General features: G+C 33.7%; 1 protein-coding gene across 1 annotated transcript in view; it reads right to left on the minus strand.

Moving 5' to 3' along the window:
* Positions 1-18,290, minus strand: part of LOC145288022 (uncharacterized) — a 33,808-nt gene that overhangs the window by 2,789 nt on the left and 12,729 nt on the right. The window contains exons 2-3 of the mRNA XM_080136027.1: positions 6,115-6,185; positions 547-702 (exon numbers count right to left, since the gene is read on the minus strand). Coding sequence (XP_079992153.1) covers positions 547-702; positions 6,115-6,185 — 227 coding nt within the window. The remainder of the gene's footprint in view (positions 1-546; positions 703-6,114; positions 6,186-18,290) is intronic.

The following is an 18,290-nucleotide window of genomic DNA, read 5'->3' on the forward strand; positions in this document are numbered from 1 at the left end:
AGTCTTAATAGCATTAACTGTTATTATCTATTTACAGCCATATTCTACTACAGATTAGGTTTTCTAAGGTTTCTGCCATTGTGTACATTCGTTTTCCTTCCTATCTATTAGAGCGAGTGGTGTCATCAAAAGAGGATAAGATTATAAATGAATACCAAAAATTAATCTATACAATAATATGGCAAGTCACTTCATGTTCAAACATGCGTTTGCACACATTGAAAATGACAATCATTTGATTAACAAAGATGATGATTGGTGATTAATCTAATGTCACTAATATAAGATATTCCGATTTTACAAATTTTAAAATGAATTGTTCCAAAATCGGAATCTGCCATTCTATCGAATAATTAAGTACAATTTTAAATGAATAAATTTGTTCAGTATAAACTGTTAAACGAAATACTTATGCAAATTAGGCATACAAATAGCTGTGTTTAGGTTTTTGATCCCCATTCTATGTAAACTATATTTCAAAAGATTAAACAAGGAGTCGTTTTGACGGTAATATATGTGTGATAAATAAAATACAAGAAAGCTTACCTCTAAAAATCTGGCCAGTTCTTCATCTCTCTTCAATTGAGATTCCTGTTTCTCCAACTCTTCTTTCACACGTTTATCTTCTTCTTCCAAGGTCTTCAACAAAGCAGCACTTGCCTCTTCCTCACGACGCTGCTCAGCATCACGCTCCTCGGCAAGCTAGAACACAAACAATAAGATTCATTCTAATATATGTTCATTTTATCTGTGTGCTTAGCTACTATGGTTTTAAAAGGTCAAAAAGAAATAAGACAACAAAGAGGTAGAGTTAACAAGAATGTATATTTACAGAAAGTAAAAAAAGTAATGTGCTGTCAGAGAATGATTCTGAATTGGTCATAGTGACTCTTTTTGTTAATATTCCCAAGTATGATAAAAAGATTCCGGAACTTGAAAATGGTCAAAGGTTACATCGGACAAAAAAATCGTAAGAATAATCTCAGTTCAGTCATGCTCATAAATTCAGTTATACAAAAGTTTTCTTGCGCATCTAACCTGCTTTTTTGTTATCTATATATATAAAAGCGAAAAATGTATGTATGTATGTTTGTGTGCCTGCTAAACACTTGACCAACGGAACAAAAATTCACAAACTTGGTTTCATATGAAAGTCCCGCCCTCCTGACGACAAATATCGAAAAATTGGCCCAAAAGGACCATCAGAAGTGCGTCAACTGATCAATTTTCTGCAGGAAGGGGCCCAAAAAAAAAGTGACATTTTAATGCTAAACATTACATATTTTTAAATCGATTTATAACTGCCCTAAAAAATACGGGTGCCAACTCTTCTACATAAAGTGTACACGGGGCCGTTTATTTTAGGTCAACTTGTATTTAAAACCCGCTGAGTCATGTCACGTAATCTTGACGTCAGCAAGTTGTAATGGCAGTCTGAATTTAAAAAAGTTATTGGTAAAAATTTTTTTAACCCTCACACAAGCTAAACTATGAACTTCTACGCTATAACAACGTTACCAAAGTTATTAGCACGTTAAAAATAGTTAGATATGATAATTAAACGAAAAATAACAAGCCAAAAATATGAAGTAAAAAAAAAAATACGCTTACAAAAAATATTAACAATCGAAGTTTTTACAAAAAAAAAAACAGCCAGACGCCATTTTCTTTTTTAGTAACACTCTTTAGAGTAAGGAAGACGAAGTGAGAGAGAGAGAGACACACATACACAAACACAGAGAGAGAGAGACACATACACAAACGCAAACACAGAGAGAGAAAGAGAGAGAGACAGATAGAGAGAGATGTCTAGACAGGAAACGAAATACGTAATTTAATAAACGCTACACGCTGAATCATAAAAAATGTGAAGTAAAACAAAAGATAATATGCTTAAAAAATTATTAACGATCGATGTTTTTAGCATTACTTCATATTCTTTTTTTATCACTCTTTAGAGTAAGGAAGACGAAGAGAGACAGACAGATAGAGAGGGAGAGGGAGATAGAGAGAGAGAGACACACACACAACAACAACAAAAACAGATAGAGAGAGAGAGAGAGAACGATCGATGTTTTTAGCATTACTTCATATTCTTCTTTTTTTTTATCACTAGAGTAAGGAAGACGAAGAGAGACAGACAGATAGAGAGGGAGACACATACACACACAACAACAGATAGAGAGAGAGAGAGAGAGGGGGAGAGAGATGTCTAGACAGGAACTGTGTTTTAAAATGTATACTAATAAGAGTGATTGTTTTTCGAGTAACGTTTGTTTCTACGAAAGATGAGACCGCTGGAATTCTAAGAACATATACAACACTTTGATCTTAGCCAAAATACCATGTAAACAGGTAATAAATGTTTTAGTTTCAAGAATTTATTTTTGTAAGACGAAAAGAGAGAGACAGAGAGAGAGAATTCTAAGACAAGTTAATTCAATTTTCTCATTGTTTATACGGTCCCGAGAAACGCCGGGTAGCCCCGCTAGTCTATAATATAAATCTCACCTGTCTGTTTATATGTATGTATGTATGTATGTCTAAAACTTTTGACGGAAGTGACGGATTTTCGCAAGATCGGTATCATTTTGAAGCTAGACCCTTCGGACGACAAATATTGAAAAATTGACCAAAACCATTAATTCCTTCACCCTTAACTTGGCAGTTTTCTAAAGGGAGGGGTCGTTTTTTTTTCTGACATTTTTTGCAAGTCATTGAACCCTTAACGTCGCATAAAAGGCTGTTATTTCGACTGCCTGTGATGTCACAACCACGATAGGCACATCAGTAAGACAGTTTTTTTTTTTCACCTTTTTTTCCTCTGGCGCGTTACGGGTTTGAGCTTGCTTACTACTACTTTTTTTTTTTGCGCTCGCAATTTTCCTTTTTTTTTTTTTTGCTGAACCAACACCCTTACATACACCTCCACTTTCTTTTCTGCCTTCGCATCACGGGTTCGAGCTTGCCTGCCTACTAAAACTTTTTTTTTTCTCAACACACACCTTCAAACCTCCAGGCAATGCTGGGCATCCTCGCTAGTTAGAATGAAATTTGAGAATTGAAATATTGAATTTCAAGTAAAACCAATGGTATCTACTGAATTGTCAGGTCACAGTAATGAACATATCAAAAAATTACAAAAAACAATACGGTAGAAAATTAATTATTTATGGAAACAGTTTTCAAAGATAAGCAAAAATTGGATTTTGCTAAACTGACCTAAGATTTACAAAATTTTCTGAAAATAATTACCTTCCTAGTTATGATTCAAACTGATTTCTTTAAGCAAAACTCAATTTTCGATAATAGTCTTCAAAAACTATTTTCATTAATAATTAATTTTCTACCTATCATTTTTCATAATTTTTGGATATGTTCATTACTGTGACATGACCATTAAGTAGATGCCATTGGTTTTACTTGAAATTTCATATTCGAATTTTACTCTGATAAAAAAGAAGCACTAAGAAGTGATCACTTGTGATCAAATATAATTGTTCTGTTCGAGTGCACGACTAAATCAAAAATATTTTTTAAATATATTTAAAAAACTATATTTTTTCAATTCTTATAGAATTTAATTAGCATATGTGAATAGTCAATATCAATATATAATAAACTTGTCAAACAAATGATTTTCTGTGGCTGTTCACATTCAAACATAACTTTTAAAATTATTTTTCTTTTAATATATACTAGGGGGGGGAGGTACCCGGCGTTGCCAGAGTGTTTGGAGGTGTGTGTGGTTGTTAATGAAAACCTGAGAATAAGCGAAGTAAAAAAAGAAAACAGAAAAACAAACATTAAAACTTATTTGAAAAATAAAGTGGGGGATACCCGAGCGGTGGGTAATCAAAACATCGAAAAAAAAAACACAAAAAAAACTAACGTAAAGCAAACGAATGATGATAAATGTAAAAATCAAAAAAACAAAAACAAAAAAAGAAAACAGAAAAACCTAAGAATAAGCGAAGTAAAAAAAAACAAACAAACAGAAAAACGAACGTTACGTGAAAAATGGCTTAATAACCCTGCTTCAATATTTAAATTTAAAAAACAAAAATAAAAAGACATCTCATACCACGATTCAAACCCAAAACGTTTAGATAATGAACCAACGCTCTAACCAACTGAGCTAACACGACGTACATGAAATTTAGTCAGTTCTTCAACTATTTAAACTAAATCAGGTCATGACGTCATCTGACGCATGAGTAGAACCGCTCGTCATGAGAGGACGGTTTTTGTTGACCCCGCCCCCTGTAGAAAATTGTTGATTTCAAGGTGAAAAAAATTAACGTTTTTGGACAATTTTTCGATATTTTTCGGGCGAAGGATGGAGCTTCAATATGATACCAATTTTGTCAATTTTTGTTGTCTGTCGAAAGTTTTTAGCGGACACACAAACACACATACATATATACACACATTTTCGGTTTTATATATACTAGCAAGGGGTACCCGGCGTTGCACGGGTGTTTGGGGGGGGGGGGGTAAAAAAAGTAAGTATGAGGATCGAACCCGAACACTTGAGGCAAAGTTGTAAATTAAAGTGTGAAAAAAAAAAAAAAAAAATGTGCGATGTTAACCATTGCCCCACCGCGAGATGCTAACGGAAACACGTTTGAATCTATTTAATTAGTTGGATTTAGCAGATGCCCGTTTTAAATGAGGTCAAGTTTTGACTGCGGGATAGTATTCATTTACTGCTGAATGCTCCCCCTCCCGAAGATGTTATAGGAAAAAGACTAAGCCACATGCGGCGAGCGACAAATATTGAATATTTATCTTCCCGAAATCGAGCAAATTAAATAGACAGGTGAGCTTCCTTGTTAACTGTGAGATATTACAATTTGTATGTGATATAAAAAGTTTTAAAAAGTTGTAAACCGAGCGACCGCTTCTCTGAAAGAAACCTTTTGTAAACACACAGAAAAAGCGAACACACATACATACATACATACATACATTTTCGCTAGTGAGGGGTACCTGGCGTTGCCCGGGTGTTTTTCGGGGTATGTGAAAAAAATCCAAAAATGTGGGGAAAAAAACAGGTGCCCGTAAAAAAAACAAAAAAACAAAGCCTTCACGACGCGCAGTTGGAAAATAGTAAAGTGTTAAAAAAAACAGGTGCGTGTTTTTGATTGACGTGACGGCGATAGGTATTCAGCAGTTAGCATTTTGTGCAGGACAGTTTTGAATGAGGTGAATAAATCGGTTTGTTCGTTTTTAAAAACCCGCTCCCTGTTTATTAGGAGGAGCGAAATGAAAGCTACAGTCTGATATGACGAAGTCGACATTGAACAAACGTTACTTAGCTCTCTTGAGACAACTGGCTTTCAGCCTGTAATTAGAGTCGAGTTTCACTTTTTTTTATACCGAAAACCGAATGTAACGCGTGCCAATGCGGGAAATGTCGAATAATTAACGTTTGAAAGTCAATAAAATTAAATAGACAGGCGAGCTCCGTGGGTAACTCTGAGATATTACAATTTATAGATGATATAAAAAGTTTTAAGTTGTGAACCGAGCAAGCGCTTCTCTGAAAGAAGCCTTTTGTGGACATCGAGGAAAAGCGTACATACATACATACATACACATACATACATTTTTGCTTTTACATATATAGATAGATTATAACTATTAAAACATTTTTTCACATATATTTTTTTACTAGCTTAGGAGGATGGCATCATGGCGAACTAACATATAACACACTGACCCCCTCAAAGGAGAAGATAATGATGGAGTGATGCAACAGCCATTAAAAAATAATAATAAAATTAAAATATTTTGATAATTTTTTTTTTTTTTTTATTGCTGTTTCATGCCAGATATACTAACGAGTTTGTTGCAAAACTCGTTTTTATTAAAAAAAAAAACAAATGTAAATATTTTCCAACATAAACTTAAGTAAAAAGAAAAGAATTATTGAAACGAAAATAAAAATGTAAAAAATTCCTGGGTAACACTGCTAGTACCTTATATACTGATATCAAGTCATCATGTAAGAATGCAGTATGTGTGAGTTCTGCAAAGCATGTATTAGTTGACAGTTCTATTCAAACAGAACACAAAGACAGCAAATATTGTTGATAAGAAGAAGTTTACCTTTTGAAGTGCCCTCTCATATTCTTGACGGATTTCACCCGGTTCTGCCAAACGATGATTAGCATGAGACTCTGAAGAAGAAAAAAAACGAGATATGAAAGTGACATATAAAAATAAAAGCTTTTAGACAATCAGATCGACAGACTTAACCGTTTTGAACATATCGCATCAGATAATGAAATATGAGTAAGTGTTCTGTTGTCTATTTCAAGCATTCATCAAATTCAAACTAAATACACGTTTTATAAGATCAAAATTTAATAGTTGAAATTCAATTTTTCTGTTTAAACACAAGTGAAACTTAATGATAGTTTTGACATGATTAATGAAGCTCGACAAATAACCAAAAATAAAACTTTAATAGATGGAGAAAAACAAATTTTAGTTTGAATTAAAACTTATTGTGATTTTCAATGTTAAAACCTGATATTTGTTTCATATAAAATTAAAAAAAAAAAAAATTAATTTCATGAATTATATAAAAAAAAATAAAAAAAAAATTTGTACAAATTTAATTAGGATGAAAATGAAAAAGTAGATAACTACCATCTTTAAATTGCAACTTGCTCGATTCACCTCCTCCAGAGCAACTTTTGGCATCAAAACTTTTAAGTTATTTGCACTTACATTCTAACAACTCTTGGGAACAACTATCTCACATCGAAACTCTCCTACTCCGGCATCAATTCATGAAGAGTGTCAGAAAATACATCCTACTATCTGCAACAATTTAGCCAATAATGAATAAAAGCTGTTATAAAGGCAAAAAGAGGACATGTCAAATATTGATTGGTGTTAAAATAGATTTATTAATGTTTACTCCACTATTCTTAACCTTTAAATATATAAAAGTTTGAATCAATTTCGATTTTTCATTAGTAGTTCTACATAATTTTGACCATGGCTATCTATCTATCTATATATATATATATATATATATATATATATATATATATATATGAGAGAGAAAGAGAGAGATAAAGATTTCATAATGGTTAAATAAATCCCAGTAAAATGCTCAACTACTTTAGGAACTATAATAAAGTGATGTCATATTATTGTGTACATATTTCCAGTATTTGTTTCAACATTGCGTAATACATGAGTAAAACTTAGTATTAGTAGTAGTAGTACCATGAAAATATAAATATGGTAAGTAAGCCAGGGCTCTACGGACGAATTTAATTTTAGTTGACCTTTGACAACTAAATATTTTAATTTACTAGCCAAACCAACCTTCTTAGTGACACACAATATGGTTTCAGTTCTGCTAGATCTACAGCTGACATGCTAACGGTTATATCTCATAGAATTAGTGAATCTCTCGACAAAGGCTTCCTTTCTAGGGCAATTGCTCTTGACATATCAAAGGCCTTCGATAAGGTATGGCATAAAGGCCTACTTCACAAGATTTCCAGCTACAGTATAACTGGAAATGTTTTCTCAATCATTAAATCATTTCTCTCTGATAGGCTCATAAAAGTAGTGGTTGATGGGCAGAAATCAGAGGCCCACAGTATTAATGTTGGAGTCCCTCAGGGGTCCATCCTGGGCACAACTCTCTTCTTGATCTACATCAATGATCTCCCAAAACACATACTAAAATCATTCGTTAACATCTATGCTGATGACATGACTATGGCAACATATCAAAGGCCGTAAGTGACAATGTTTTCTCTGATTCTCTCTCCTCAGATCTTGAGCGCGTGGTACAGTGGGGGAAGAGGTGGCTTTAATGCATCTAAGACCAAGCTCCTATCATTACATCATAAACACTCTGATCCCCATCTGGTATCGATTGAAATGAATGGCTCTCGTCTAGGGGAGGCTCCATGTTTTGATAAGCTTCTGGGTTTGACCTTTACTCCTGATCTGAAATGGAACACGTACATCAAGTCTGTGGTCAAGGTCGCTAGGAAAATGGTGGGATCCTTCTACCGCTCCAGAAGATATCTTACTAATGATGCAATATATAAAAGCCAAGTACGTCCAAGGATGGAGTACTGCTGTCACATCTGGGCAGGAGCTGCTAAAAACAGCCTATCCTGCCTTGACCAGGTACAAAATAGACTTCGTGGCTTGGTGGGGGATACCCTTTTCTTTTCCTTGCAACATCTCTCCCACAGAAGAGACGTTGCGAGCATGTCTGTTTTATCGTTATTTCCATGGCAAGTGCTCATCTCAGCTCCATTCTATGATCCCCCCTCGCCAATCTTTCACGAACCCCCCCCCCCAAGCAATCCTTCTCCTGCCATTAGCCATCCACTTCTCAATGGATTTCTCTGAGTTGAATTCAGCCAGATCTGGACTTTCTGAAGAAATCAATATTAAATCTGACAGTTTCTTTACAGACATGCTGCTCCGTATGTCCCTCTTTATTCTTTTCTGTGCAGAAAAGGTTCTCTCACACTGCAGAGCTAATAGGAAGAGTCAGCATTATTCTTACAAGATGTAACAAATTGGAGAAGTCAGTATTGTATGGGTCCTTGGTTAGTAGAATTTGCCACAAATCAGAATAAGACTTGTCCCTAAAGTATTAGAAACAAAGAATTTCATTTGTCTCCATTCTGTTTGAACAACTTCCATGTTGCATCCTGCAGTCACAAGATGTTTTTCAAACCAGTTACAAATCACCTCTATTTCGTGATTTCCAAAATGGAGAAGTTCTCTTTTACCATGTATCATGATTAAATACCTTGAAGCTTTTCACCACGGCTTGAGCATCTACACTTGTGTTTGCTCCCAACAGATTTTTTAACCTTGACTCCGGTTCTTTCAATATAAGGCCAATTGTAGAGCCAACATGTTTCTCCAGTTTTTCTTTGGCCATACAAACAGGACTTCCAATCATTTCAACTCCTTGAAATTTAGGATTATCCTGCAAATTTGAAAACTTGATCTTCAATGCAATTCATTAACTTTTCATACATTCCCCCAGGGATGTATTCCTCCTTCATACTTATAATAGTTTCCATACAATCGTTAATTGATCCAACTGCTACAGGAAGAATCAGATTGTTTGCCTGTAGTTTTAGACTGAGTAAAGCTAGCTCACCAAACAGGTCAGATACAAAATGTCAAAACGTGGTGAATACAAGGTCTTTCAACTGCTTTTGTACTTTCCTAGCTCTACCAACAATATCTGCATTTGGTGATGTTGCTGCAAGATTTTCCATACGAGTGAAGACTGCTGCATACTGACCATGATCCTCAGCCAAATGACTGTCTTTTTTTCCTTGTAAAAAAACTCTCATTGCCCGGTCTACATGGGGAACCCATCTGGTACCCTTCACTGGTGCTGGTGAGTAAATTCTTGTTTCAAGTTCTCCAATGATCTTTAGCTCTCTTTTGCTCTTTGGGCTGAAGTGGTATGTCTTCCATATCAAATGTAGACATTCATTGACAGACTGCATGATAGGACACTGCTTTCGTAGCTTCAACAGAGCTAATTCAAGCCTGTGTGCCATACAGTGAAAGTCAATCAGATGAGGGACTTCCTTCCTCAACAGTGACACGACACCATTCCTCAGTCCGGTTTTATACTGTAGTAAGAGTAGAGGTTTGAGTTTTGTGAAGGCCATTTCTTCCTTCCCTATACAATAAACCGTGTTAAATTTAATTTTTAAATCTGTCAAATCCCTTTCGTTTGTGTTGATTTCTGCCTCAAGAAATTCTTGGCTATCTGAGAGCTTTCAATCAATTTTTTGCCTTTTTTTTTTTAAAGATAAAGTCACGGCACTTGCCGTGTCAAAGACTTTTACTATGAGCAAGGACATTTTCACGTTTAAATTTATTACTACCATCAACAAAATGTTTTGCCAGTCAAAGTTGAACTAGCCTGATGACAAAAATTACAATACATCCTGTTTTTTTTCTTTGTCATAACGAAGCCAGGTGAAAGTTGACAACCAATTTTGTCGGAATTCTCGTATAATGGAGGGTTTATTTTCATTTTGTGTGTCGTCAACATTATCATTTGAGAGATTCTTTTGAATCTCAATTTCATTCCGCATTTCTACTTGGTTTGATTTTGTGAAGAAAGTTGATATCGGCTTCATTGTTGTTTTCTTCAGTGTTTTCTTCGATGCCATGTTTCTTTCTTTCACGGTTCAATCTTTTGAAATGTGAAACTGCGAATAAAATTTACAAAAACAATTTTTTTTTGGTTGTTTGCTGATTTTGTTTATTGAACATAACTTCTAAAATAAACTATCTAGGAAAAAAAAAGGTTAAGTGGTACAGTTCACACACCCTCATTTTTCATTTTTTTCAGGAGATTTAGACAATCTACTAGATTATGAAAAAGAATTGCAGAAAATTCAATATTTTTTGATTTTTAGGGGGTGCTTAGTTTTACACACAACGAACAATGCTCTCCAGTAAATCTACTGCCCATACTGGAAATGCTCAATGAGAGATTAGATTAGATTAACAAATGTAAAAATCTAACGATGTAAAAATGGAACAGAATGCAAATCTTAGAGAAACGAAATTAGCAAGTCGACTATACAGCCTAGCAAGAAAAAAACTACTCAACTGCAGATAACAATAACTAATAATAAGCATGCTTTAATTATAAACTAATCTGTACTTGTTATGAATATGTTAATAATGAAATAAAATAACTATTTTTTTATTTAACTAGACTGTAGTTTCACATAACATTTTAATAAACAAAAGATATTGTAAAATTGAATTTCATCGTCCTTTCTCTGTATAAATAATTACCAAAACAAAACCATTAAATGAAAAATAAAACAAAAATAATGAAATGAAATAATTAAAAAATAATGTAATCCTCCAGAATAACAAACATAAAAATTACCTTGAAAATAGATAAATGGTGATGGAATTACTGAATTTCTTGAAATGTGTTGAGGTCCGTAATTTAGCCCATTTTTTTAAAGAAATATGTCCACAAAAAGCATCAATTTTAGCACTTAAAATTCTCATAACTTTTGAACCACTTATGGTATTGGCATAATTCAAACGGTTTTACATAAATAATATTGCATTCAAAACTGGGGCAAATAGTTTTAAGATATGGAAGGAAGCATCAACACATGTTTTTTTTTATAAAGTTCATTTGTTTTTTTTTGTTTTTTTTATAAAGTTCATTTGTTTTGTTTTCTCTGCTTCATTAGTTGAATATTTTAATAGAATGTAAATTTTGTAAAGAAAAAATATATTTGAAAATTGACTTACCGCAGTGCGCAGTAGTAGCTTAAATTAAATATAACACCGTACTTAAGAGATAACAAAATAATTGTTTTTGTGTTTTTAATTTTCTGAAGACCTTAACCGCAAACCACCACTTAGCATGCGTAGTTCTAATTTTTTTTTTTTTTTTTTTTTTTTGTTTACACGGTGGTCACCACTTATCAAGGCCCGAAAGCCACTCAGGGATAAGGGTTATATAATGTTATTCCAATGATATTCTTTTTGAAACTTCAAAAGAAGCCGACTACTGTCAAAGTTTTGCGAAATAATACCACGTGATCAATTTCATTTTAGAGATATTTCTTTGAAAAGCCTTGTTTAAAAAAGAAAAAAAAAAGTATATTGTTCTATTACTGTTTTACTGTTTAAATAATTTGACTTTGCTTGTTTTATTTTAAGAAAATATAAGTTGAAAAGACATTTTTCATTCACTATTAGAAGAGTTGTCGGTAAAAAGAACAGTCGCCAAAAAGATAAGCGTTTTCTTTTATTTTTAGTCGCCAACCGGAAAAATTACTCGCAAATGCGAGTGATTTATTCGCAATGTAGAGCCCTGAAGCTATGTAGTGTAATCCATGTTTCACTCTTGCAGGAATAATTAGGCCAAATGTACATGAGCCTTGTTATAAATATGTGTAGACGCATCTAAAAATACAATTGAAAAGTTTAATGCAGTGGTTCTCAACCTTTTTTTACTCATAGACCCCTTTTCCCTTCTTTTTATCTTGGTGGACCTCTTCATAGCTATTAATCAAATTATATTTTTCACTAATATAAATTTTGAGGTTTTAATAATCAAAGAAATATTATATAACTATCGGGGGTACCCGGCGTTGCCAGAGTGTTTGGGGAGGGGGGGTGTATGTAGGAGAGGGTGACCCTGTTTTAATATTATAAAAAAAAAACACGATGTTAAGAAAAATTGGAAAAACCAATACAAAGCAAAACAGCGAACAAACGTAAAAAAAAAGGAAAAAAAAGGTGTAAAAGAGGAAAATCGAACCCGAAACATCGAGGCTAAGGCGGGAAAAAAAAATGCCCGACACGTTACCCTTACGCCAAAGAGACATACAATTGAGAATGGATAAAATTAAACCTTTAAAAACACTTGCAGGTGGTTTTAAGCTAACGTCACCGTTTTCTAGGTCAAACATGACGTCATTGTCGTAGTAGCAGGAGCAGAGAAAATGAAGGAACGATTTTTTCAGCACCCCTTCCTGTACATAACTGATGATTTTAGGGTGAAGAAATTAATGTTTTGGTCAATTTTTCGATATCTGTCGGGCGAAGGTTGGAACTTTAAAATGATACCTATCTGGCGAAAATCTGACCTATGTCGAATGTTTTGCGAGACATACAAACACACATACATACACATATTTTCGCTTTTATATATATATATATATATATATATAGACTAGCGGGGGGACCCGGCGTTGCCCGGGTGTTTGTAGGTGTGTATGGTGTTAAATAAAAAAGAACCCGGGGGGGGGGGGGATCAAGCCAGGAACCCTGAGGCGAAGTTTGAAAATAAAATCGGTCAGCCAGAATGAGTTAGTGAAAGATGTTTGAATTTATAAGAAGAATTTGTAAGAACCAATTTGACAGGTGCACGCCCGGAAGTCGTCGAGTATTACGATGACGACGTAGGTTTGCTTGTTATAAGCGAAGTAAAAAAAGAAAACAACGTTTTAATTAAGCGTGGTGGGGGGGAGTTAGTAGGATCAAACCAGGAACCCTGAGGCGAAGTTTAAATAAAATCGGCCAGCCAGAATGAGTTAGTGAAAGATGTTTGAATTTATTTAAGTAAGAACCAATTTGACAGGTGCACGCCCGGAAGTCGTCAAGCATTACGATGATGACGTAGGTTTGCTTGTTATAAGCGAAGTAAAAAAAGAAAACAACGTTTTAAATAAGCGGGGGGGGGGGATCAAAACATTAAAAAAAAAAAAAAACTAACATAAGGCAAACGAACGATGAAAACAGAAAAACGAACACGTGAAAAATGGCTTAAATAAGCCTGTTTCGATATTAAAATTTAAAAAATCGGTGGGTACCCGGGTGTTTTTGGGTGTGTGGTCGGGGGGGGGGGGGGGGTTGGATAAGCGAAGTAAAAAAAAAAACAAAAAAAAAAAAACACAAAAAAGAACGTTACATGAAAAATGGCTTAAATAACACTGGTTCAATATTTAAATTAAAAAAAAATCGCAAAAAAAAAAAAGACATCTCACACCACGATTCGAACCCAAAACGTTTAGATAATGAACCAACGCGCTAATCGATTAAACTAATGCGACGTACATGAAATTTAGTCAGTTTTTCAACTATTTAAAGTAAATCAGGTCATGACGTCATTTGGCGCATGCGTAGAACCGCTCGTCGTCACGAGAAGACCATTTTTGTTGACCCGCCCCCTGTCGAAAATTGTCAATTTCGGGGTGAAAAAAAAAAAAAAAACGAACGTTTTTGGCCAATTTTTCGATATTTTTTGAGCGAAGGATGGGGCTTCGATATGATACAGAGTCTGTGAATTTTCATCGTATCTGTCAAAAGTTTTTAGCAGACACACAAACATACACACATACATACATTACATTTCGCTTTTATATATATAGACTAGCGAGGGGTATCCGGCGTTGCCCGGGTGTTTGGAGGTGTGTGTGGTTTTGGGTAAATCAAAACTCCAGGGGGGGGGGGTAAAAAAAAAAAAATGTTTTGATAGGTAAGTATGAGGATTGAACCTGAACCGTTGAGGTAAAGTTGTAAATTAAAGTGTGAAAAAAAAAAAAAAAAAAGAGTGCAACTGTTTTAACCATTGGGCCACCGCGAGATGCTAACGGAAACACGTTTGAATTTATTTAATTACTTGGATTTGGCAGGTGCACGTTTTAATGACTTAATGAGATCAAGTTTGACTGCGGGATAGTATTTCATTTACTGCGGGAACACTTTTTTATTTTCCCCAAGATGTTATAGGAAAAAGACTAACCCACATGCGGCGAGCGACAAATGTTGAATATTTATCTTCCCGAAGTCGAGCAAATTAAATAGACAGGCGAGTTTCATTGCTAACTCTGAGATATTACTATTTATATGTGATATAAAAAGTTTTAAGAAGTTATGAACCGACCGACTGCTTCTCTGAAAAAAGCCTTTTGTAGACATACAGAAAAAGCGAACACACATACATTTTCGCTTTTATATTTATAGATTAAGCTTTATTTTTAAATGAAAACTAATTTAATGCAAATAAAGTATTCTACAACAACTATAATAATTATGATAATTTTGTTAAATTTTGCTTATGGACCTCCAGAAATATTCCATGGACCCCTAGGGTCCATGTGGACCCTAGTTGAGAACCCCTGGTTTAATGTGACAGAATATTTTAGAGATAGGACACATCTAAAAATTATGTTAATTTGTATATTCATTAGGAAAAAATAATTTCATTTCTTAAGTGATAATCAGCCTTTAAAAATAGGGACCAACAAAAGTATTCTTGTAAATCTCTGCTTATCAATGAGACATGATAAATCCAGGTTTGTAATGAACCGAGAAAAAAGACAAATTTAGTATTTTAAAGATAAGATATAATTATATACAATTGGGTTGGTTATTTGTTAGATCTTTATTTTCTTCTTATATTCACTACTAGCAGAGAGACCTGACGTTACCTGGGATTGAATTTCACATTTTTATTGTCATCAAAATTGGTGAAATTGCCCATTTTTCAATCAAATTGATTTATGGTCTGCTCTAATTAGGGATCCACCATGGTGCAGCACGAGGAAGCGTCACATGCCACTCCACAGTAACTTAGTCCAAATACCTTATAGTCTACATCACACTTTAGAGAAACTACTGTTGATTTTATAAAATTATTTTGAATATAATGGTTTAAATTACAGTTTTAAATGCAAAAGTCAAGTATCAGTGTTCAATTGCATTATAAAGAGAAACATTCATTCCAAATACGCCCCTGTCTAATCAAAGAACCTACTGTTAATTTCATATGCCAGGTTCTTCTGCTTATAAAACTTTTCAAATACACTTGCGATGTTTGGCTGTTTAAGGATGTTAACTTTGGTCGAAATCAGACTGTTCATTCTTTAATTGACATATTCTGATTACTGATACTTATTGGAAGGATTCCAATACAAAACCCATCTAAGAATGCTTCCAGAGAAATAAAGTACATTTGTGTGAAATTCAAAAAAAATTTTAAATCGGTATAACAGTTTTGGAATCCATAAGGAACAAACTCGCACACTTTTATATACAAGTGGAGATATTGCCACAGAGACATAAGGGGCTAAATTAAGGGTCAGATTTATAGGAGCATCCCAAGTGGGAAGTTGTGCAGCGAGTTGTTTGTTCATATTACATTTAAATTTTCTGCACATTAATACAATTACAGAAACAGATTTAGTAACACTAACAAACTGAGGAAAAAATAAAGTTTTCTTTGATAAAAAGGGGATGCCACCAACAATCTCAGAAGAAAATAATTTAAAAAATGATTTTTTTCATTTAATAAAAAATTATATAGTATTACCAGGTTTTCTAAAATGTTCAAATTTAACCTTAGGAAATAATCCTTTCAAAAGATGTGACTAACACTTTCTTTTCAAGTATTAATTTACTAGCAGGACACCATGGAAATTCCACAGAATGAGAAACATTTAATCAACAAATGTTTTTTGATAAAGCTGATATTTTCGTGGATAATGCAAAAAATGAGTTTTGGGGACAGAAAAACCAATAACACACAGTAAATATAAGTTTATTAACATTTCTATGAAAATAGTGTCCATCATATTTTAAATATAGAACTGACCCAAATGAGATGAATTTTTAATTACTAATAAATACTCGGAAGGCAATATTGTGCTACATAGTTCAATACAAATAATAAAATCACATTGTAAAAAACAATCTTTAATTTACTCCTTCAGTCCAGCAACTCTTGGAAGACAATGATGTGATTTTTTGCCCTATTTCTTTCGAATGTTCCCTTTTTATGTAGCGTTTTACTACCTTTTTTCTTTGATGAAGAACCATACATGTCAAAATTACTATGTGTTCCTTTATCACACTATTACAACAATAATCATACATTATTATAATGATATTCGAAAACGTAGCTACATCAAAGAGATGCCATTTTCATATTCTTGTCCAGGGTTGCCAGATTGTTTTTTTTTTAACAAAATTTCGAGAATTCGGTATTTTTTAAAGCAGTTTGGCCTTCAAAAATTGTAGTTAGCCTTTTTCAAAGCATAACGTACAAACTAAGGAAGGAATAAGCAAAATGTTATAAATAGATACATTGATAATTTTTTTTATTTTTTTTTTTTTATTTGTCAATCTTCAAACGTTTCCACTGCTTTCAGAAAAGATATTATATCCTCTGCTTTACTTTTATCAAACAAATGTTTTATACTGCTTCTGCAGTTTGTTTTACAGCATATCAACCAACAGCAGAATACAGTCATTTAGGTGAAAGTTCTTAACAAATTTATTCAACATGTAAATTCATGCATACACCAGCAGATGTAGTTTCAGGTTGCATTCTTTCAGACTACACCGACTAGGGCTGATGCAAGTGGATTTGGCTGCCTAAATGTGCCCCCCCCCCCCACTTGAATGCCTTGATAAACAAGTATAATGACCCATTTACTACACGGTTTCTAACTTTCAAAACACTACTGATAACATCATTATCATTTTGAGGCTTTATTGCCACCAAGACAATATTCTAGACTAGTCTATATGGAAGGGGAGGGGGAGGGGATGAAAAATAACAATAAAAGCAAAAGCAGTCAGTTATCTATAATCCCCTCGCTATTTAAAATTTTATCTGAGTTTGTCCTGAATTGCTTTCTATGTTAGGGGCTCTAGGCGATCATTTAGTAGGTTTTAACTAATCTTGCCCTCATCCCAAATACTGAATGATTCATAATTCCAATTTTACAAAAGATTGAAATTTTCAGATTCAATAAGGCTTGCTTTAAAAAGAATTTTTATACTAATGGTTCATCACTTATCAAGGCAAAAAGTTACCTAAGGATAAGGTTAGTGAGCTTTTGAGTTGGATGATAGAACACTAATATGAAAGGATTAATAAGTGTTTAATTTAGGGACTTGACAGATATTCATTGATATTTAACTTAAAGATAACCATATCATAGTCTGTAGGGAAACATTCTTGTAACAATTTGTTCCACAAACAGAAAATTCTTTGAAAGAAACTCTGTACATGATTTTAGCTACTCTGGAAAAAAAAAAGTTCTTTGCAATGTTGGTAGCAAAACAAGTTCTTGCTGAGAAAATTAAAGCTCAGTCGAGCATGTGCCATAAAAATACCAATAGAGTATGGAAGCACTAGCAATGTTTCTTCTGTGAAAAACAGACTGTAAGGAAGATTATCCCCCACTAGATTACAAAGTCAATTTTGTATCAAAACAAGAAAAAGTGCTTTTGCGGCACTTTTCCAGATATGGGAGCTACACCGTCAGGTACCTTATCTGAGACTAAATGAATAGAGGATTGCATCACGAGTCAGGTACTTTCTGGAGTGGTAGAATGATCCAACCATTTTGTCAGCAACTTTAGCAAGTGGTTTAATGGAGCTCTTCCATTTCAGATCTAGGGTGAAAGTCAGTTTTCGGAGTTTATCAAAACAAAGGGTTTTGCTAAAGCGAAAGTCATTTACAAGAAATGCTCAAGAAACAAAGTAAACATTAAAGTAAATTACATACTTTTAATAGCATTACAAGTGTAGGCAGTATTTTCATGGACATCGGCAATATTACATACCTAATGTGCTTCAACAAGTCATATCTCTTATTTGTTGGTCAATTTTTAAAAGAATTATATTGATGGAAAGAAAATAAAATAAGCATTCCAATGATGTTAATTCATTTTTGTTTTATGCGTTCAATGTTTTTATG

Source organism: Euprymna scolopes, chromosome 11 (genome assembly GCF_053919585.1).
Source record: "Euprymna scolopes isolate OS-2025 chromosome 11, ASM5391958v1, whole genome shotgun sequence".
In the NCBI taxonomy this organism is placed as follows: Eukaryota; Metazoa; Mollusca; class Cephalopoda; order Sepiida; family Sepiolidae; genus Euprymna; species Euprymna scolopes.